Raw genomic sequence first — 21,815 nt, 5'->3', positions numbered from 1 at the left:
GAACTATACCCAGAGACACCTGTATATTTAGAGCCTGCAGTCAATCAGGGAGTGTACCCATGTTCTTTTTTAGCATCCTGTTCCTCAGATGTTTTACAAAGGCTTTCTTAATCTTGTCTTGCTTAATCAAAGCTGCAAGATCTTCCTATTTCTCACCCCAGATGTTTCTTTAGTTTTCAAATGCTGGCAGGTATGCAAGTACCTGAAGGTGTTGGGCACCTTCATAAAGAAAACACAAAGGAACTATTATATCTCAGCCAGCAGAGATCTTAGAGCAAAGAGTTGTCACTTCTAGCTCACTACGATGAAAAGAATATTGTTGCTGGGAAAAAAAAAAGTTAAAAATTCTGAGAAATCACTCTTAATTTCTGAAAATCTTCTTTTTGTTCCCATTAGCCAAGATAACAGATATTATTACTAGTTGTCCAGTCACTGCAGGACCTTCGTAGAGGTTACCAGGGCACAGCAGCACACAAACAGCACCGAGGCAGTCTGTGGGGATCTTGAAATTTCAACCCAGTAACAAACTCTCCCCATTTTTCTATATAAACCTTCACAACTGAATTGTGTCCTTCTGCCTCATTGACGCACGTGAGAGGGCAAGGTCAGCCTTGTCCGCATCTGAAGGGAACCCATGCAGAGGACCTCCTTGTCAGCCCCCATGCTCTGTAGCGTTTGCCAGATTTCCTGTCCCAGCAGGAAGGCTTTGATGGGAAGGTCTGTGTGGGGAGGTGGTGTCAGCTATTGCGTGCTGCCTCTCCACTCACTGGGGAAGGCTGTACTGGCTCCCAAGAGCAGGGTGTCACAGGGAGCCTTTCTGCCTTCTCCCAGCTGTAGCTCACAGACCTTCCCTGCCTTGCTTGAGAAATTTAGCTTTAGGAATTGCGGATAAAAAGAAGCAGGGGCGATTGTCAATCTATGAAAATGCACGATGTCAGAACCCCTCTGCCTTTTGTTGTGGTACTAGAGGTGCTGCAGAGAGGTCATGGCCAAGGGATGTGAAGTGGGTGATACTGGCTGAGGATAGGTGGAAATGGAGAAATTAGGGGGCTGAATCCAGATCCCAGCCACCCCTTTGTCCCAGAGTGGGTTGCTGCTGGTCTCTGGGGTCCTACCTAGGTCTCATAATGACCAAGACAGAAGTGCAAGTGAATGACAGACCTTGTTCCTACAAGACCACTGTCATCTGCTCTTATCCAGTCCCCAGTTCAGTTCTGCCACTGTTCCCACTCAACTTGTTTTGGACGGAGCTGGCTCTCAGGCCAGCTGCATGTGGAGTTGAGCTACTCCTGTTGCAAATAACAATGCCACGGGCAGTGCCACAATTTAGGATACTTCCTCCTGGCGATATGCACGTGGTTGTTTTTATCCATCTACTCAGTCCAAGAGCTGGTGCCAGCTCTATCAGGTCATCTGGGCTTCTTTGCTTTGTGGGTGGCTCCTGGAAAACTACTCATGTGGCCACAGGCTGCCGGTAGTCAGCAGCAGCAGCTCTGAGGTACCCCGTCACGTACCTGGCCTGTGTAAATGTGACCTGTACCACAACGTTGCTGGGAAAAGGTCTGCAGGGACTCAGGTAACAATCCTGAATGCTTTTCTTGGGGATCTGGTAACGGTGGAGTAAGAAATTGGGTAATCAAGAAGTACTCAGTATAGTTAGAAGCTAAACTGTGATATGAGGAAGGGTTACAGCTGGACTGGGTGCCAGCATAAACCATAATATTTATGTATTTCCAGGCACCTAGGCTTACCTTTCAGCAAAAAGGCGTGAGCCAAATGGTTTTCCTCTGGAGCTCGGTGGCAAAAATCCTACTGACCTCAAGCAGAACAAGATGCAGCTTACTGCAGCTGATTCTTCAGTGCCTTGTGTGAAGGAGGGGTGGCTGGTAAAGCAAAATGGAGCTCTTTCCTTCCCCCAGGGTACGCTTGACTACTGCTAGCACAGGCCATCGAACCTGCAAAAATCATGACTGTCCACCGTGCAGGCCTAGTAGGAACCTTTCAGTGCTGGTTAATTTGAATGAGACCTGTATCCAGATGCTTCAGTCTGATGTTGTTGGAGTTGCATGGTTTGGAGGAAAAAGCTATAGGTGATACAGGTCTCAAAAAAGCGAAATCACTCGCAGCATTGATAGGGAAGGCACTGAGGAGAAGGCTGTCATGCTTGGACTGGGTCTCCTGGAAGGGTTGCGAAGGGAGCTAGACACAGGGAAGCCAGGGATCAATGGCAAATAGCCAGAACACGAGCTAGGGTTGGAGTTACAGATAAGCATCCAAGGAAACAACCACAGACCAGTCAGGATTAGTGGGTAATGGAAAAGACTGGGACTGGGGCAGCTGGGTGGGGATAGTCAGAGGCAGCAGGTCAGCGCCGTCCCCGAGATGCGTGAACTAACCCCTGGCACCCCTTTTGGGATGGGGAGCTGGTGAGGAGCTGTCTGCAAGCATGTTTGTACAAGTGTATTTCCTATATGAGTGGCCAAATGCCATCGGTTGCTTCCAAGAACCTCATGTAGTTTCCAGACCTTCAGCAGGCCTGTACCTCAGCCAGGCTATTTGTGGTGCACAAGGACACGGTACCAGTCAAGGAGCCCACGCTCTTTGGATGTCTGTATGAAAACAGCACTGGAGTGGTGGGAAGAGGTCCGCGTTGCGGCAGCATTTGGCAGCCTCGTGGGCTGCAAGGGCAAGAAGGTGCAGGTTGCTGCTCACGTGTCCTGCAAGGCTGTGGGCCAAGCACAGCTCTGATGAGAGCAGGTGAACCTCCACTGGGATCCTCGTGTACATACTAGCACTGAACTGAACCCAGGAGGGGTAACACCCCTTGTCTGCACTCAGCTTCATCTACTCTGCAGCGGGGACATCAGTTACCCTCCTGCCCTTTGCCCTGTTGTCAAACTGGGCTGAAGTACATGGGTTTCCCAAGAGGTTGGCTTTGGGCAAGCCCGTCTCATCCCCAAGAGTTCTTAGAAGCAGGGAGTGCAGGATGTTGTGGCAAGGTCCCAACTGCCATAAGTGCCCCGCTGGTTTTGGGGCACTTGGGTTTGAAAGCCGGACCCTGGAAGTCTGTTTTTTCCCAAAGCTGCTCTCATGGCTGTTGACTGATCAACCCTTGCAGGAGCATAAAGAAGGTCAGAACTTCACCACAGGGGCCAAACGCTGTTCTCAAAACTCTGCTTCTCAGGGGAGTTACTCCAGATTTATCACAGCATTTCTGAGATCAAAACCAGGCCATAAGGAGCTAATTAAAGTCAGGCTAGTATGAGATTCGATATGGTCAAACCAATACATCCTTCATCTGCATAACTGGATCCCTCTGAGTTCCTGGAGTTGTCTGGAAAGGCCACCATGAAACCAGACACCATTTACATAGAACTGAAAAATCCAAGCAAACCTCTTTCAAAAATGGTCATGCAGGGGGCTGCTCAGGAGGGTGAGCGACCCAGGAGTTGCTCACTGGGCTGCATGGTAAAAATTGGCTAAGCAACAAAGCTGTCTGCCTCGCTTGCTGCAGCTAATCAAAACGTTAGTACAGTAAGGGCCAAGGGCTGGATCTAAGCCCACAGAAACCAGTGGAAGGGCTCCCACTGGGTTGCAGCCAGTGTGGTCCAGAGCAGCTTTGTTTTAAAAGTGGAAGAGAATGTAACGAGGCATGACTGATCTCTGACGTTCCCTTGAACCCGGATACATCTCCGTCTGGAGCAAAGCAGCTAGCTCTGTGTGCTTCAGTGCTCAGGGATATCATGAGGTCTGAAAAAAAGGACCAAGGTGCAGGAACAGCAAAGGTGGCCAAGGCAGAAGAGATTTACTTGTGACAGGATTTACTTGTGAAAGGTATCTATATCTACCTCTTTTTTATTTTTTTCCCATGAAGAGAGAAGAGTTAAAGCTGGTCCTACAACAGAATTCAAAGTGGCTCTAGAAATCTCTTGGTTTCCTTCAGCCCCATAGCATAAGGGAGTTACACTATTAAATTAAAAAGCATTATTTTCATGTGTGTACTGGGTAATTTCAGCATAGTTAATTCCGTGCTGCAGGAGCCAAAGATGCAAGTGGTGTGGCTGGATTTTTTTTTAATTTTTTTTTTTTTTAAAGGTTGGATGATTTTATGACTAATAGTAACACTTGCAACTATGCATGGTAAGAGAAGAGTAATCGCAATTTGTGCTGCAGGGCATAAGCTGACTGTTTGCATAGGTCATGCGGACTTTTTTTTCTCCTCTGTAAATACAGCTAAAGGTACTTTTGAAGGTTGTTTTCTTCTGCCTTTTAAACATTAGATGTTGGCCACTGGTCAAAGGTAGATTATCTGATGGGATGAACCAATGGTCTGATTTGCTAATTACTAAATTTCTACGTAAGGCTTTATTTCCTGCACAGGGAGGTACTGTGCATACGCTGTGCCTTTTCAGAGAGACCTTTTTTTGTAAGACGGAATTAAAGCACCAGCTCAGGTCCCTAATTGAAACCAGCAGTATTCAGTAAGATTGGACCGCATCTGCGTGCTAAGTAGCCCTAGGTGGGCCTCTGCGGTTTCTGCTCCATAGACGGGAACTGTATTTCTGGCAGAAGCTCTTAAGAGTTGAGTGAAGAAATTGCAATAAATAATCTACCATATTTATTTCGCTTTGTGTGTTTGCTCGTGGAACTTGCAGGAGCAGATCAAAATCTCCCCACATGTATTTGATGTTGTTTAGCAACAGTTCATTACATGGACATTGCTTTTTTTTTTTTTCCCCTCTTGATTTGGTTCAGGCCAGCTCTTTGATAATTGAGGCCTGTTGTGAATGCTTGTAAGAAGTGAACTAAAAATTGGCCCTCTCTGAGTAAACAAAAACATGGGTTGAAAATATGTTGGGGTTGATTCTTCCAGGGTGGTTCAATTGCCCAGAAAACTGGGAAAAAGCTACCTTAATTACTGGGAAGATGAGTGGTAAAAAGAATCTTTTTAATGTTGCTGGTTGTGGCAACTTGGTTTTGCTCTGTTCCTTTCGCTCCCGTAGCCCTACAGCTCTGTACAAATTGTATACAGCTGTGCACACAAATGAGCAGCTGGGCAGTTTTGACCATTGGGCAAGATCCCTGGTGGGTGGTGTTTTTTTTTTAAAGAGCAAAAAATAACCTGGCTTGTTTTTTCAGCTTGTGGTTTGCAGCGCCATCGGTTAGAAAACATCCTTTTGATTTAACAACTGAACGAACTGGAGCAAGCCACTAAAAGAGAGAAAATACGGGATACCGAGATGCTGTCCTGTATCACCTCTTGGCCTGTAACTGCATTTTGGTGTCTCATGGGTCCTGATTAAAGCCTGCACATCGGGTGCTCCGCTGCGGCTCCTCCCATGCTCGTGGTGTTGAAACAGTCGGGATTTCACTGGGCATTTAGTCTTCCATCTCAGATTCACAAGGACCTGGGTCCTCCTGCTCCTATCAGTCCATTTGAGTTCAGTGCTTACGTCTTGTCAGACCGGGGAGGGGAAAGGACTTCCTTTGCTGTAAGAAATGTGACCCTAGACCATAAGGACATTAGCACTAACGGTTCCCTCGGTCCCTTTCCGCAGGTCAGGAGTCAGCAGGTCTGTTTGGTGTCCATTGCACCCAGCCCTTGCTGGGGCTCTGGGATTTTGCTGGAATGGTTTAATTGGTGCTTTTCTCATGTCTGAGATGGGGAAGTCCTGGGTGGGAAGAAGAACTTATAAACATTTCTCATACAACAATTATTCTTTTCTCTATCTCATCACTGGTTGTTTTCTTAGCTTTACCCTGGAGTGAGGGATGAGTCACAAAATCTCATGGGTTTTCATGAGAAGAGCCTTGGGCACTGAGCAGGGAAGGACCAGGGAGTGGCATCTGATTTCTCAGGGGCTATGGTGGAGGCACGACCTGTCCACGGCCTCCAGATGAAATATGGTGGTGCCTCAAGCTCAGCTGGCGCGGGAGGCTGCTGGGGAAGCCCCCTGGGTGGAGTTGTCCCCCCAGGGGATGCTGGGCTGGATGGGGAGTCCTTGTTGTGCTTCAAGCTGGACCCATCAGGTTTTCTCCACTCAAGGTGCTGCAGGAGGCTGGGGTAGCTGAGGAGAGCAACATCTTGGCTCGCTCACCAACCTGCTCAGATGGCGACCTGGCCTGGAGTCAGCCCTGGGGCTTGACGTGGCAGCACCACAGCCTGGCCCGGGTGGGTGCTTGCTCATTGCCTCTTCAGCAGGCAGATTCCTTGTGGCTGGAGAAGAGGAGATGAAAGGGAGAGGAAGGACTAGCTATCATTTATTAATGCTATCGGGTTGCATTTCTTTCCAGTACTGTTAAGTCCTACTGGGGCAGGACTTGGAGGCAGCTGATGAAAGAGGAGACTGAGCTCACCAGGAAACACGAGAGAACTTGAAGGAGGAGCCTCAGGAGGGTCACCAGGAGATCAGAAGGTCTAGGTGCTCCCCAAAAACACTCAGAGGCTGGAAGGGTCTGAGAAGGCAAGGGAATGACGGGGGGGGGAAAAATTAAATAAAAAGCATGGGGAGGCCAACTGAGAAGGCATGGGAGAAACTGGATAGTCATCCTGTTATTGCAGAGTTGGTAGAAAAAACATGATTTTTTTTGTTGTTTTCTGTATGTTTCCTGTTTGCTAATAATTTTAAGGTAGTGTTATACTTGGGATGTCTTTCTTGTCATTTGAGCTGTTGCTGGGTGAGAGCTTATTTATACAGAGACCCTACCACATTGCTAGTATGAGAGAACTCAGGTTTTATGAAGACCTGTAGGAGTTTCTAGGGTTAGCTGTGTAGCTCAAATTTAGAAGCATCCTAAAAATTTCTGTAGAATTTGGTGGAAAATTATGCATGCTTTGCATGTTTTTTGTAACTTTCTTTGACAGTCTGTAGCAGGGGTAAACTTGCTAATTAAACTCTTCCTGCGTTTGAGACTGCCCAAAATAGTTAGAGATGTTCATAAAAAGCGTCCCTCCGCAAGGGTCACTTAGAGCAGCTGGATGCTTTAGCGACCAGATTTCACCAAGGGTTTGGGACACGCTGTGTGTCTCATCTGGTTTTGTGACAGTCATGCTTTTGATCATATGCAAGGATGCATAAAAAATGTTACTCTGACATTTCCCAATTATGCAAAGTTAAATCCAGTGAGGCTTACTTTGCCAGCTTCAGAACTGGAGAGATGCAGAGATTCCTAGATGAGACAATTTTTTTTCTTTCACTAGAAAGCGTTTTTTCTTATTTCTAATGAGGATCAGAGTGCCCAGGGGCCTGATTTTGCCGATAGCACCAGCAGCATCTCTAACAAGTCCATGTGAGCCTGAATGCACAGACCCTGTGAATCAGACTCTCCATCCTTATCATTTTTGGTGCTTTAGAAAGTGAGATAATTAAGGCCCCCCCCAGTACTCCTGGGAAGCAAATAGATTTGTGTTATTCTCACCATCAAATGGTGACTGAAAAACAGTCAAGGAGAGCATGCAGGTATCCAAGACATGCCCGAATTTCACCGTGTGAATGCTGTCACATTAGTGGGCTACTGCGTTCCTATTGACACTGGTGCAGTAATGGCTTGTATTCATTCCGAATTTACTCTTCACAATGTTTGTCCTGTTAATTCATCTGTGCTGCTGTTAGGATTACTGCATTTTCAAACATCAACACAGCTGCTTTTCAGATAGGGTGAAAGCCCCATCTTCGTAGTGATGAGATGTCAAAACCAGTGCTGAACGAACACTAGTATTTCGGTCAGCACTGCGAAAAAGGCATGATAAAATTCAGTCAAGCAGCCCAGATCCTTAAAAGCAGGTAGAAATCGACTGTGTGATATATGTTGTGTGAGTGTCACTCTTGGTGTCTGCTAAAAGAGGGAGAGTGTAAGAGAGCCTTTTTGGGCTGTTCTGAACTGGTGCTGTCTCCATTTCATGCACTGCAGCAGGTCTTCCTCCTGCCTTAACTGTTGCCGAGACCCAGGACAGAGCAGCAAAGAAATGAACCTGGCATTTTGTTTGTTTGCCAGTTAGCATATTGCATCACAGCAGGACTTTTTTGGATGGATAAGTTCCCAGACAATAGGCTGCTGACAATCCCATTGCATCATTTTGGCATCAATTCTCCGAGCAGAACAACATATATAACAGTGGCAGTTACGTGTATTATAAAATATAATAGACAAAGCCCTAACATCCTGCAGCAAACAGGATTTACATTCTGCTTCAAGTTTTCTGAATCCTGTGAAATGCTGATGTGGTAGCATGGGTATTATTCCATGGTTGCTTTATTTGAATGAAAAAAAAAAATCAGTATTTCATTAATATATTAGAGACATGAATAATAAACTTAGCTTACAAGACCTCTCATTGTTCCTTGTAGCATTCACTCTCTTCTCTTTTGTCCCTCCATTCTCATTTTTCAGGATCACGTAGATGTTTGATCGCAGACTTGAAACTCACTGTGGAGAAGGTGGATTTCTCATGGGGAGGTGGAGAACACAGAAAGACCGAGGAAGGCTCACAGTGATTTTGCAAACTCTAAAGTAGTTAGTTGTATTGCCATTTTAGGTTGGGCTCTAAAAAGGCACACGTGTGGCTTGGCTTAAATCCCAGCACTTTCCCTTGGGACTTCAGCTTCTAAGGTACTTACAGGCAGATTTTTCAAAAGCAGTGGAGTTGTAAACTTTTGGCGTTCAGAGTTATCAATGTATTTAGATGACTGTCTGGTTTAAAACTACTTTCACAGATTATTTTGCCTTGGGTGGTGAACAGACTGGAGTTAGCTTGGAGCAAGGCAAATAACAGCCCTGGTCTTCTGGAATGCGGATTTTGCCATGTTCAGGAGCCTGCTTCAAAGAATCGCATGGGAGACAGACAGTCTTAGGGAGCAGAAAAATAACCTCGTGTCCCGTACAGGCAGCTTTGCAGGAAATGACCTTGGGATCCTGTTGGACAACAAGTTCAACATGAGCCACCAACATGCCCTTGCAGCAAAGACTGACAACCTTCTGAACTCCATTAGGTCAGGTTGAGGGAGATAAGCCTTCCACTCTGTTTGGCCCACATGAGACATCTCTAGTGCTGTGTCCAGCTCTGGGCTCCCCAGATGAGAGACATGGATACGCTGGAGTTAGTCCTGCCAAGTGCCACGAAGATGATTACAGGACTGGAACATCTGACAAAAAAGGAGAGGCTGAGAGAGCTGGGGCTGTTCATCCTGCAGAGGAGAAGGCTCAGGGAGATCTTATCCATGCGTATAAATACCTGATGGGTGGGAGTAAGGAATAAGGAGACAGACTTTTCTCAGTGGCATCTAGGGAAAGGACAGGAGGCAATGGGCACAAAGAAAGCCAGAAGAAATTCCTTTTAAACATAAGAGAACTTTTTTTTTTTTTTTTTTTTTTTTTTTTACTGTAAGGGTGGTCAAACATTGGAACAGGTTGCCCAAAGAAGTTGTGGAGTCGCTGTCCTTGGAGATACTCAACACCTGACTGGATGTGGCCCTGCTGTAGGTGACAATGACCCTGCTCTGAGCAGGGGTTTAGACTAGATGATTTCCAGAGGTGCCTTCCAACCTCAGCGATTCTGTCATTTTGTATTAGCGTGCAGAAAAAACAGATTAAAAGAGTAATCGAGAATGGACTGCCCTGGGCTATTTAAGGAGCCTGGGAAGTCAGAGGCACACACAGTCCTCCTCTCCATCCCAGGAGACACCATGTTAAGAGGTCTTCCCGTAAAACAGTGTGTAGCATGTAAACTGTACTGTAGTGTTTCAGGGCACCAGAGCTGAGGTCCGATGCTCTCCCAGCTGCGTAAAAACTGGAGCTTTGTGAGTTACTGGGGTCAGAGGCACACAAAGGGCAGACGATGAACAACTAGTCCTTTGGCAAAATGCAGTAGAGAGGCCAGCTGCTTTCACTCGCCTTCAGTTTTGGCAGAACATGCTAGAAATGGGTATTTTGACATATGTGGTTAAATTGTATAAGACGGTACACTCATACCATCATGGAAAGGGAATGAAATGGAACAGAGTCAGTGGAGCTCAGTAGGAATCACACCAGGAGCCTGTGGAAAAGGTCAGTAAAACTTAGCAAAGAGGCTGAGAACAGACTTTGGATGAAATCTCAGGTCAGCATGTAAATAACCAACGTCAGATGTCATTTTCATTGGATATTTATTCTGGAGGTAGTGCAGGAATTACTGTGTGAGTTTCCTGTACTGAATTACACAAGAGGCGGATTGGACAGTCGTTAGGGTTTCAGTTGTCGTTAAGTTCATTAAGCACTTGCTGGACGAGTGCTGGGCAATAAGAACCCCTCTTCCTTGACTTATGGAAATTTCCAACGAGGTGGAAAGAAAACAATAATTTTGCGATTAGTCCTCGCAAGCCACCTTAAGCAGTTGGCAGGGCGGTTTTAACGCTCTGGTAAAAGCTGTAGCAGGGTTAAATATTCCACTGAAACAGGATAGCTCTGTAAGGCATGCTGGCCCAGCTCCAAGGCGACTAACCCGGCCGTCTCCTTCTGGGTGAAGGATCACCTCCTGGAAGCCCTCAGGAATGCCTGCTGGTGGCAGGGATTGCTTGCGGAGAACGGGGGCCCCGCAGCAGTGTTTGGCTGGCCCCTGCAGTCTGGGCTCTGAAAAATTCAGCTGCGTCTCAGCTTGTGAATGGCTCCAGGTTTGTTCTCTCTGGGACAAAGAGTGGTTTCTGTGAATTCCTCCTTGGTTCCCACTTTCTTAGTGATTTTTGTCAAGTGCGTTGCGCAGGCTGGTTTGAGACCCAGAGCAGGACATTGACATGGGATTTGGTCAAGAAAGCGGAGAAACAATATTTCAGAAGTTGGTATTTTGGAATTATGTCATTGGGTAAGAGCTCTGTAAAGAGAGTTTGCACAACCCTGATTCTTCCCCATAGCAACCCATGTTGTGTAAATAAAGCCAGCCCAGAATCGTCTCTGCCTTGCAGCCCTTCCCGTTGCACAGTGTCCATTTGCTTGGAGGCAGGATGCCCGAAGGGAGGACCGGTGGCCTGTTTTGTCCACATCAATTTTGAGCCTATGTCGTGGAAGAGCTCAAGTGTACTCCTGCCCCCTTACTACTACGAGGCTTGATATATTTTGTAAGATAAAGGCATATAGGATTTTCCCTAACTGTCTCCCTATCAAGCTGTTAGTCCATCTTGCATGTTTGTCTGCCCTGACTAGCAGTGGGTATTTGATGATGATTCAGAGGAAATCAGTGTTAGAAATCACAGCTTTGCTAAATAGAGATGGTGGTGTTGGGTTGAGAGGCACACTCACAGTCAAAGAGAGATGAAGGCTGGCATTTAGTGCTAGAGGCCGAATGAAGCTTTGAGTTTAGATTTTGTCTTGTTAGCATCTGATGAGAAATTTCAGACATTCTGGAAGAATATCCTGAAATTCCATTTTGCTTTTTGCTGCCATTTTAATCAACATCTGATCGTATGTAAACCTGAAACAGAAGCTGTAGTTTTTAATTTTGAATCAGAATTGTGGAAGTAAACTTGTACACAGGGATTGCATCCAAGTTCCTGAAATTCTTGGAGTAGTTTTAAAGCCTCATCCAAAATCCATTAACATTAGTAGAAGGACTTCATCTGACTCAAAATTCAGTCATCAAATTGTTTCTAATCTGATGTACCTAGAAAGCAATACCCAAGGAGTACTTCAATCACTGCACTCTGAGTTCCTCTTTGTTATTTAGAAGACTTGTTATATGTCTCTGGTTTTGATAATCATAAGTATGACTGCATTTGTTTCCTCCTCATCATAGGTATCAGGTAACTGTTGTGTTGTCCCGCATTTAGGGGTGTTTCTGTCTTCAGGGCTTTGTTTGGTGTAAGAGCTGGGCGTCCCATGCAGAGCCCTGGGAAGACCAGTTGTTCTGCTACCCTCAAGAACATAGGCAAATGAAAATAATTTAAACAAATCGTAAGATATTTCTGGAGTGGCATTCAAGAGTGTCGGTTTAGCTTGCTTCCTTGCCTCGAGGTCAGGTCAACCCTACCTCCGCCATTTCTGGCAGATGTTTGTCCAGCCTGTTCTTTATCTTAATTCCTCTCTTCCTTTAGTCTCATCCCTAGACTGCCGCCAGTCACTGAAACTGATAGCATAGGGTAATAATTTTGTCTCAGTGCTCACAGAGACTATGGAAACAATACATTTCAGCAGGAGTGGGTTACTGCTTTTGAGGTGAATTCAGGGGAAGAAAATGGCTACAGCAGCTTGCAGCAGAATGACAAATAGCAGGTAGAGAAATAAATAAGGTGTGGGTTTTTTTTCATGGAGGCAGTGGATGACATTTTCTGCAGCACAAAGTGCCACAGAACTTGACTGAAAATCAAGCTGCAAGCAGATATTTTGGGAATGCTGCTTCTCCATGGAGGTGGCAAGCTGTTGAGTCTTCAGGAAAATCTCCATCCAAGATAAAAGACATAATGCATTAGCTATGTTAGGTAAAGCAATAACAAATCCTGACTTGGAGGTCTATTGCACAGCTGATGTTCAGCTTCACATCCTAGACAGCTCCTGTCTGAAAAAAAAAAAATCTCTTGGAAAGTTCTTTGAGCAGTCTATGTGCTGTTTGGATCAGTTGAGAAAAATGCACTTACCAAAGTTTTCCGAAAGCTGCATGTATGACCTTATTGAACTTTCTTGGGCACAGTCTTGTTGCAAAAAGAAAAACAGATGGCAAAGACTGCTGAGTATAGAATTGCCATTTTCTTTCTTTATTTATTTTTGCAGGTACCTCCCTGCTCTCAGTGGAGGGAACCCGCATACATATGTTGCTTTTTAGTCATTGTGTTTATTCAGATACCATGGACATCAAAGCAACAGATTGGTTCATGGTTGAAAGGATTTAGAAACATGCTTCTTTGTGCAAGAGGTCCTTACTGCTGTTAGTGATGATGCTGTACATATGAATAAAAGTGGGCGGGAAGCCTCCCAGGTCTGTCTCTGTGTATGATTTACCACACTGAGCTGGTGATATACGGAGGCAAACTTAAGCTTTAATTAACTTGTTACTGCAGTAGAACAGGCCTTTATTGCCTCTCGTGTCTTTAAGGGCATGGCTTCACCCGTGCCTCCAGGCGAAGGGGAGGGTGCCAGGAATACCACTTTCAGTGATCGTAGCCAGGTGGAACATCTGCTTTTTATGCTAGTCACCTTAAGGGCCAGATAGGAATTTTTTTAAGTTGTTATTATTATTTTTATTAAAAAAAAAAAAAAAAAGGCAGGCTGTATGCAGAGGTGCAGAGTGTGAGTCAGCAGTTGTGGTCACTGGGAGTCAATTAGTAGAAACCCATGTAGATGTTCCAGGATTAAAGGTATTTTTGCTCCAACAATAATGCCAGATGTTACCGTTTACTGAAAAAAAGAAGGGGGGGGGAAAGAAAAACATGAAACTGGAGTCCATGAAGTAGCAAATTATTTTGATCTTAAAAGCAGGAATAAGAATCAAAACTTAGACTTGTATCAAGACACCTGATTCAGTGGTCTTCTGTCAACCTGCCAATTGTTCCAAACGCTGCAAGTATTGTAGTTCAAGCAAGCCAAACATCTTGATCTCCCATCAGTAAATGGTTTGATGCAAATCCCATGTTTTAAAGACAATGACTGGCAAAAGCCTGCCTTGGTAAGTGTGATCTGTGATGTGAACTACTCAAATACCCTTAATCTTGGTATGATTGGAAGCAGCTCTTTTTAACACCGTCTGTGGCTGCCCTGAGAAATCCATTGCTGTGCATCAAGAATGTAAAAAGTGAAGAGACCGTTTGCTTTTGATGGCCGTATCTTACAAGGAGGCAGATACAGAGTCCGCCTGCGAGTGTGCAGCACAGCGTCACGGAGACAAACACACCGTAATTGCAGGACAACTGCCACACGTTCTGCAAATTAAAAGAGTTGAACTTGCCAGCAGTTAATGACTTTAACTGCACAGCTATTATGGCTGTAATGTTGAAAACATACTTTATTATTTAAAAGCTTCTACATGTGTTTTGTGTGGTTAAGATGACCCGTGGACTACTGTGAAAGAGAAGCAGGATAGAAAGCATTTGTGGCCCCCTTTGCTGTGGAATTTAGCAGTGCCGAAATCATGGTCTCTATCTTATGTTTCTAAAAGGAGCAGTAGGTGCTCTTCTTCTCAGGCTTTATTTGAGTTGATGTTGCCTCCATCTCCTGAAAAACAGAGTACCCTGCTCTTTCCCCTTCCCCAGTTTAATCCTTCAGGGCTCCTTAGCGCCAGCTTTGCAGAGGCAGAAGAGAGGAAGGTGAGGAGAGATTGATAAGTTGCATGGTCGGAGAGGTGAGGGTGGGCAGGAGAGGACATGTCTCCATTGCTCAGGGCCCCTCTTGGCTGCAATCACCCCGGGGAAGGGGATTCCAGCTGTGCAGCCAAAGCTGGGTCTCTGTGGCTGGGCACCTCAGCTGGCTGCAGGTCATAGCCACCCTTCTACACTGGCATCAGCTCCTGAACCTCCTCTGCCTTCAGCTTGGCAAGTTCAGATAAGCAATAGTTGGCAATTTTTTTACTCTAGCACACACTAGGTTGAAACAAAGGCATTTCTGGAGCTGACTTACAAGCTCAGCCCCATAATTTTGAAGCATAGTGCAACTGGCAGCAACATCATGGGCTTTCTCTCTCAAATCCAGCAGTGCATCTCCGTGAGCTTTCAGGAGGCAGGCAGTATTTGCCAAATAATCTTCTGGCATAGGTGGATTTCTTGATTTAACTAGGGCAATGGAAAATTTTAGTGGCAGAAGCAAGATTTGAATTTTATCTTCCACAAAGCAGGTTTATGCCCCAGCCGTTGCTTATCAGTTCCTCCTTTCCTGTATGAAATAAATTTTCTATACCTAGAGGGCAACAGCAGCAAAGTATTTATTTGGTGGCTGAGTCTGGAAGTCAGACTGCATGAGTGCCCTGGGTAGTTATATCTGCTCATTTTCTTCTCGGTCCCGAGTGCAGTGCTCCGCCTTTTCTTCTGTTATACTTCGTGTACTTTTAATGATCTGCAGCTTATTGTCATCTGCAAACTCACAGACAGCAGAGCCATGCAGTTTCACAAAGCAGTGAATCAGAGTTGTAACTGGAGGAAGAATGGAGTCTTTTATGTCTGCACACACAGTCTCTAACTTGTGATTTATCCCTGGAGAAAGTCAGCAATCATATTTGCAGGGTTCTGCACTAACCAGAAATGGAAAGGTTTGCAGGGCCCCCTCTGTAACACCAAGTTTCATAACTTCTTTAATCCTTTTAACTCCAAGAGTGTTGTTCTGATCTTGATCTGAGGGCAAGGAGTTCACTCTTTTCTGCCTATGCCTTTTATTGACTTAAATAAGTAACCAGAGAGACTCTCTTGGCCTGGCTGTACCCTTGAACGATTTATTTTTTTTTGGTAGTTTCTCTGGCCCCTTGTCTGTGATTCATGGCTTGACCTAACCTTCACTCACCCCTATGGCCAGAAACCATTGGCTGTTCTTTTTCACTTTATCCTTCCCCCACATCTCTGTTTTCAGGTTAGTTTACACCTCATCTTTATGCTCTGTGCACTCGGTGTTGTGGGGCTACATACACGTGTGTGTGGTAGACCAGGTGGTGGATGTTGCTTCCCCTACAGTGTGGCACTTAACACTAGGGGATTGCACTGGTGAGGGTGTGTGAAAGACAATTCAAACTCTCTAATTACCCTTTTCCTCAGAGCATGATGCAGCAATGCCTTGGCTGAGTGATAAGGAGATGGCTGCTACCAGACTGCAGCCACAAAACCACGCTGCCTGGAGTGCAGCTTGTCCCCATCATCTCACTGGCCATATCTCACATATTTGGTTGATGGACCACAACCTCCCTGCCTGGCACACCCAACATCATATGGTGGGGTGAAGGCACTCCCAGTGCATTGCCTCTGTGAGTGGCGTATAATTTAAATGAGATTAACTGAGGCAGGAGGTAGAGGTGAGGTGCATGTTTAGGGCAGGAGGCTTGATGCGTATGCATGTAAGAGACTGCATGGCTCCCTGAGTTTTGCTCCTAGGTCATGTTCAGTTTCAAGTAACCTTCCCCAAGATCTTTTGGACTAGTATGTTTTCGAGGCAACTAATGGTAATATTTGGGGGTATTGGGTACTATACCTGCATACCTGTTCAGCCAGGAATAATAATATCGGGAGAAACCTCAAATCCCATTTAAGTTCCTTGGGATGAGAGCAAGTGGAAAAAAATCAACCCGGATGACAGGAGAAATGAGACTGTCCAAACGTCACGCCATGCTGAGGGGTCTGTGGACGCTGCGGGTAATGAGCAAAGCTCTGCTTCGTGCCTGCCAGTTTTTCCTTGCCCTGTCCCTACAACGAAAGAGGAGGACGGGGTTGGATTAGAAGGAAAATGCTTTTCGTGCAAACCAGCCTGTGGACCTGCTGTTTCCTGAGGCTGCTGAGTGGGATCATTTAGCAGGGTTACAAAAGGGCTGGATAGCATATGGGCGTTAATAGCATTTGCAGCGATGTAAGCAGCAGTAACAACAGCAGAGTAATCAAATCTCATCCTTCAGAGGGGAAGCTGATCACCTGAGCGCGTCTGGGATTTCCCCCCTGCACAAGGGCCAGGTACCTTCACAGACTAATTGAAATGTCGGGTGCCGGTTGGGGCCAGGGGCATGGCAGTGGCTTGATGGATCTAATCTCCAAACCCACAGAGCAGCTCTGGTCACACTCCTGCCCCAAGGCCTGATAGCTCCCCGGGTACTGCTGTCTGTTATCTCTGGCTGCGGTTTTCTGCTTTTGTAATTTTTATTTTTAGTTGTTTTTTTTTCTCGTGAGCTGGGCTTCAAGTACATTGCTCTGGCAGAGTCATAACTGCCGGATGAGATCTCCCCATTGCCACTTGCTGTTCCTGCAGCTTCTTTTGCTGACTTCTAACTTGAGAGCAGTAAAAGATATAGCAGACATGCCCCTGGGCCCTCACTGGACCCAAGGCAAGAAATATCTTCATCTTATTTCCCCTTCTTACAGCTTTTCTGCCCCTTAACGGTGGGTCTGCTGGCTCTGCGGGCAACTGGCCTCAGACCAGCTGCCTCTTACAAGGGTTTGTGCTGTAGGATGCAGAGTCTGTCTTGGCCTCCTCTTTAGCCTCTTTTCCTTTTCTTTGTGTCCTCCTGCCTCTATTTCCAGAAGTGAACTCAAGTCGTGAGGGCTTCCTGTCTAAAATCCAGAAAGGCAGCTAAGGCTTAGCCCCAGTGGGCATTTGGGTCCTCAGCAGGCAGCTGCCAGCCTGCCTGATGAGAACAGGGAGAAAAAGGACCCTTTTTCTCCAAAGAACCGTCCTCATCTTCCTGATCTCTGCTTGTAGAAAAGAGAATCATTGCCATGAATCTGGCTGCTCTTCTGCCCCTTCACAGTACCTTTGAGAACATCTCCTTGCTCGTCAGGTCCCTCTTGGCACAAAATCATAGAAATCACCTCATCCACGGTGCTCTGGCACCAGCCACACCATTGCAGTCAGGGTTGGTGAAGGGCGTTTGATGTCGGACCGTGTGTGATGTAACCATGGGCTACTGGAAGCATGCGTGCTGCTCCACCCTGGCTACTGGGATCTGCTCTGGTGCTTGTGTGGCCACCAGCCAGCTCAGTTGGGCAAGCTGGCCCACCAGAAAGCCATGTGCCTTTCTTTCTCTGGGCTGGATTTTGGGTGAATCACAGCCCTGAACTGCCCGTTTCAGCCATGGGGAGGCTGGTCCTGATGCCAAGGAGGGGGACTGTGTGGCAGCAGGGCTGGCTGCTGCTTCTGGCAAGCTGTGCCTGCACCAGGGTTGCCTCCCTTGGAGGTGTTTGGGATGAAAAATATAGCCTTGGAAAACAACTGTTATGTTTCGGGAAGTGATGGGAGGTAAATGCCCAGAAGAGAGAAAGGCCAGGCATTGGGTGGTACGTCTGTCTGACACACTAATGGCAACAAACCCTGGCGCAACATCTTCAGCTATTCAACTGGCTATGGGACAGGCTCTTCTCAAGCCTTTGATTTCTGCCTTAACGGTTTTTTGGCTTTTCCCATCCTGTCCAGAACCGGGTTTGTAGAGGGGCTGGAGCAAAACCATCAAAGCTAATAGTTCTGGCATTCCCTCTTAGTAATACTGAAGTGTTTGCTGAGGTATTTTAGTTCCTGCCTACTCCTTTTTTCCAGGCGTGTTCTTGTTGACTTTAAATAGCCATTAAGAAAGTGCTCCAACAGCAGGGCTGCTGTGCAGAGCTGATGGAAACCTCAAGGATGGATCAAACCTGTGGTGGACCATCTCATTCTTATGCTCTTGAGACAGAGCAGCGGACATAGCCACAGGGCTCTGCTTCTCCGGCTCTCACGCAGGAGAGGATAACTGCAAGATGTCTTGAATCCTGTAGCATGTACTGGGGAGAAAACCTTCACTGTGTCCTCAATCAGCAGTTGGCCTCAACACGTCTTCTGGCTACAGGAAGCTGGAGGAGCTCTGTCTCTTTGCTATAGTTCCTTCCCTCCTAGAGAAGAACGCATGGGCAAAGCCAGGTTCTTCTCCAGGGGTGCCCCATGAAGGTCCCCAGGGAAAAGCCAGTCTTTTGGAGAGGAACTGGAGCACCAAGAACTTTCTCTGAGGGGAGTGTTTATCCCATTATTTTCTGAAAATCATTTCGTACCACATTGGGGAATTAGCCTGCCAGAGTACAAATTACCCAGCAAGGAAATCACACTCTCCAGATTAATTCCTAGCTGCTTTGTCTCTTCCGTGTTTGGCTGATGTAAGTGTTAGGTAAATATTTGTACAACACAGAGAATTGCCCGCTTTCTTCTCTTTTCCAAGGGTCAGAGAAATGTCAGCTGTTAGCACTGGTGTGCAGCCGGGCTTCTGTCTTTGCTGGGAGGTGGGCTCCATGCCAACCATGTGCAGGAACCGAGGTGCAGACGAGCCCGGCAGTCACTGCCGTGGAACAGCCGGCTGTGGTGGCCAGCATCCTCTTCCCAGGAGAGGCTGGTTCCTGACACTTCGCCCTGAGTTTATTCCACAGAGCAGTGAAACCAAATAATCTCTCCCCTCTGCGTAAAAGAAAAAAACCTGCTTCTCTTGGTGTCCTCGCTCGGTGAATCTCCATGGGTGAACCAACTTTTGTTGCTGCTTTTTTATTTTATTCCCATTTTATTTGGTTCCTCTCTAATTTAGCCAGTCCCGCTCTTCTGGATCTCTTCTCTGAAAAAGTGTGCTCCCCTCTCCCAGTAGTACAGTGAGCCCTCGAAGCAGTGAGTGCTGAATTTCAAGCAAACTACAAAGTCCAATTGGGAGTGGGGCCACGTGCCCAGCTGCAGGACACTCAGAAGCAGTGGTTCCTGCCTCATTGCTCTGAATGAGGTGGAAGCTCACCAGTTATACATTATATTATGTGAAGACACAGGAATTTCTCCTTCTTTCTCATGACAGTCAGTCCCTGAAGCACGAGATGTGCTTAGCTGCATTAATCAGTAGATTACTCACCCAGAGTGTCTGACTGAAAAATCTGCTGCAGAAGATAAATATTGATGTTGATATTTTTAGCCATAGACTTAAACCTGTAGCTTCAGATCAGAATCTGGGGGTGGGAAGACCTAGATTGGAAATTTGTGGCTGTTCAGCATCTAACAGAGCCTGAACAAAACCCACACATCTAAGCCAACACTCATGTCAGGAAAGCAGAACACCCTAGTTGCCTCTCAGTCTTGTCTCTCAGTTGCATCTCCAACTACTTACTTTCACATTTTCCACATTTCTTGCACTTTTTTTTCATCAATTGTCCTCCTCTTTCACCACGTCATAGGAGGCAGCTTCAACATCTTCGCTTTCTACTTACCTCTGCCAGACCTTGCAGCACCCAGATTCAGGAGCAAGTAGAGACAGAGTTTTGCAACCCTGTTTGTAGGTGCAATAACAGGACAAGAGCTTAGCATGGCCAGGGCGGGGGATCTGTCAAAGGGTCTTTTGTGAATTCTAGTTCTTGGGGTTGTTTAGGATTTGCCTTGGCCTCTACGTAGTTCAGAGATGTTTTGGAGCTGATCTGAGTCACTTGGCTTGTAAATTCCCCCTCCAAAGCAAACTGATGGAGCATGTTCCTACTTAATGCCAACCCACCATGCTGCTGGGTTGGGTGGGCAGGGTAAAGATGGGTGGGTAGGGTGAGGATGGGTGTGCTGGCTCCAAAACAGTAGAGGTTTTCCCAGCAGTGGGCTGTGCTTCCCCCTCAGAGCACATCCCTGCCAATTCTGGCTGCAGGAGCAGTGCAGAGGGTTTGTCTTAATGCTCAGACTTGAAGCTGGCAGGATGGTTCCCTTTTTATACCAAGGCAGCCAACTCCTCTGGACCTCCTAGAGCTTTGGGGATGATTTACATTGTTAAAGAAAATGGGCAGAGAGCCTGGCTCCGCTGCCATGAATATTAAGCTAATCTGCCACCAGCCTGGGAGAAGCAAGTGGCTTGCGGAGATTTTGGCATTTGCACTCTTCACAATTAAGCTATCGTGCAGTGTGGGCACAGCGCTGGGCTGCTGGCGACTTGGTTAGTTGCTGACTCAATCCCAAAATGTTTAGCAGATCTGAAAACCGCATAGTGTGAGCCACCGTAACACTGCTGGGAGGCGTGAGCTCTGCTCATCAGCACTGTCTCGTTAGTGATACAGACTGCAGTTATGCGGAGCTACAAGGTTATGCTGCATCTGCTCATCTTTGTCCCTCCTAAGCCCAGGAGGCCAACGGAATTGTAGAAGGAAACCAAAATTGATCCTGGCTCCTGGATCGAGCAGACTGGGAGGGGTGGGGTCTTGAAGTTGCTTTGAACCTGGAAGCTGATTTCACTTAAATAGTGACATCCTCAACCACATCATGGCTAATATGTCCCATCAGATGCATTCTTTGCCATCATTTCCTTCAAGAAAAGAAGATTGAAAGCTTTATTGTGCAAATAGGTGCATATTCAGGATAATATTCTTTCGATGGCTAAACTAATTAGTAATCTGATTATTGTCTTATTTGTCTTTGGGATTGCTAATTAAAAAAAAAATTGATGTTCTTTAGTCTGACCAATGGGATTATCTGAGGGATCTACAAAGAGGTTCCCAGTACTGTGGTGATTAATGAAATCTCTGACGTGTTTTAGAACTATGATGAATCTTTAATATAGCAAATTAATAAGGAGGAGGGAAGAGCTTTTAAGGAAGACAAAGGCAATTTCTCCCTCTGTGTCAGTCTGCCAACTCCGAGTAACGTAAACAACTCCTGGTCTCTGATGGACCGTTCCAGAGTGTTAGAGGTCTCTCAGCCTTGTAAAGGACCAGTTTGTTCTGGTAACTGCTGCGGCTTCTTTTTTTAGCCTGTACTCTGACATCTCTTTCTGTTTCCTCTGCACAGGATATGAAAGCTGGAGGGAGCTGGCTAAGGCTCTGGCAGACACAAATGTCCCAGGTGGGGACCCAAGCCTTCAGTTTCACTATCCACAGAAGCTGGGACACAAGGTGAGGAGTCTTAGGATGAATTCTGAACGTTTAGAAGGGCAGACGTTCCCCTCTGATGCTGGTCCCAAGAGACAGCTCTCTCTTCACGCAGGAAAGAGAGCATGCCACAGGGCAAAATCTGAGCTGACTCACAGCAATATGAATGTACAATGACTCCACTGTAGTCAATTAAGTTATTTTAGGTGTACTAATCCGCAGCAGTGGGCTGAAGCTGGCTGCGTATGTGGCACAGGAAGGTAGCATTAAGCAAGATGGAAGCAGAAATGAAAGGTCACGAGAGAGTCTGTAGCTCTCTAGTGAAGCACATCTCAGTACTGTTGCCTGAAG

General features: G+C 46.3%; 1 protein-coding gene across 1 annotated transcript in view; it reads left to right on the top strand.

Annotated features, from left to right (window-relative positions):
* Nucleotides 1–21,815, top strand: part of B4GALNT3 (beta-1,4-N-acetyl-galactosaminyltransferase 3) — a 65,761-nt gene that overhangs the window by 20,302 nt on the left and 23,644 nt on the right. Inside the window, exon 2 of the mRNA XM_074167440.1 lies at nt 21,385–21,488. Coding sequence (XP_074023541.1) covers nt 21,385–21,488 — 104 coding nt within the window. The remainder of the gene's footprint in view (nt 1–21,384; nt 21,489–21,815) is intronic.

The sequence above is a fragment of the Numenius arquata genome, chromosome 2, assembly GCF_964106895.1.
Source record: "Numenius arquata chromosome 2, bNumArq3.hap1.1, whole genome shotgun sequence".
Classification (NCBI taxonomy): Eukaryota; Metazoa; Chordata; class Aves; order Charadriiformes; family Scolopacidae; genus Numenius; species Numenius arquata.
The sequence above is the reverse complement of the archived record's forward strand: the minus strand, read 5'-3'. Positions and strand labels throughout refer to the sequence as shown.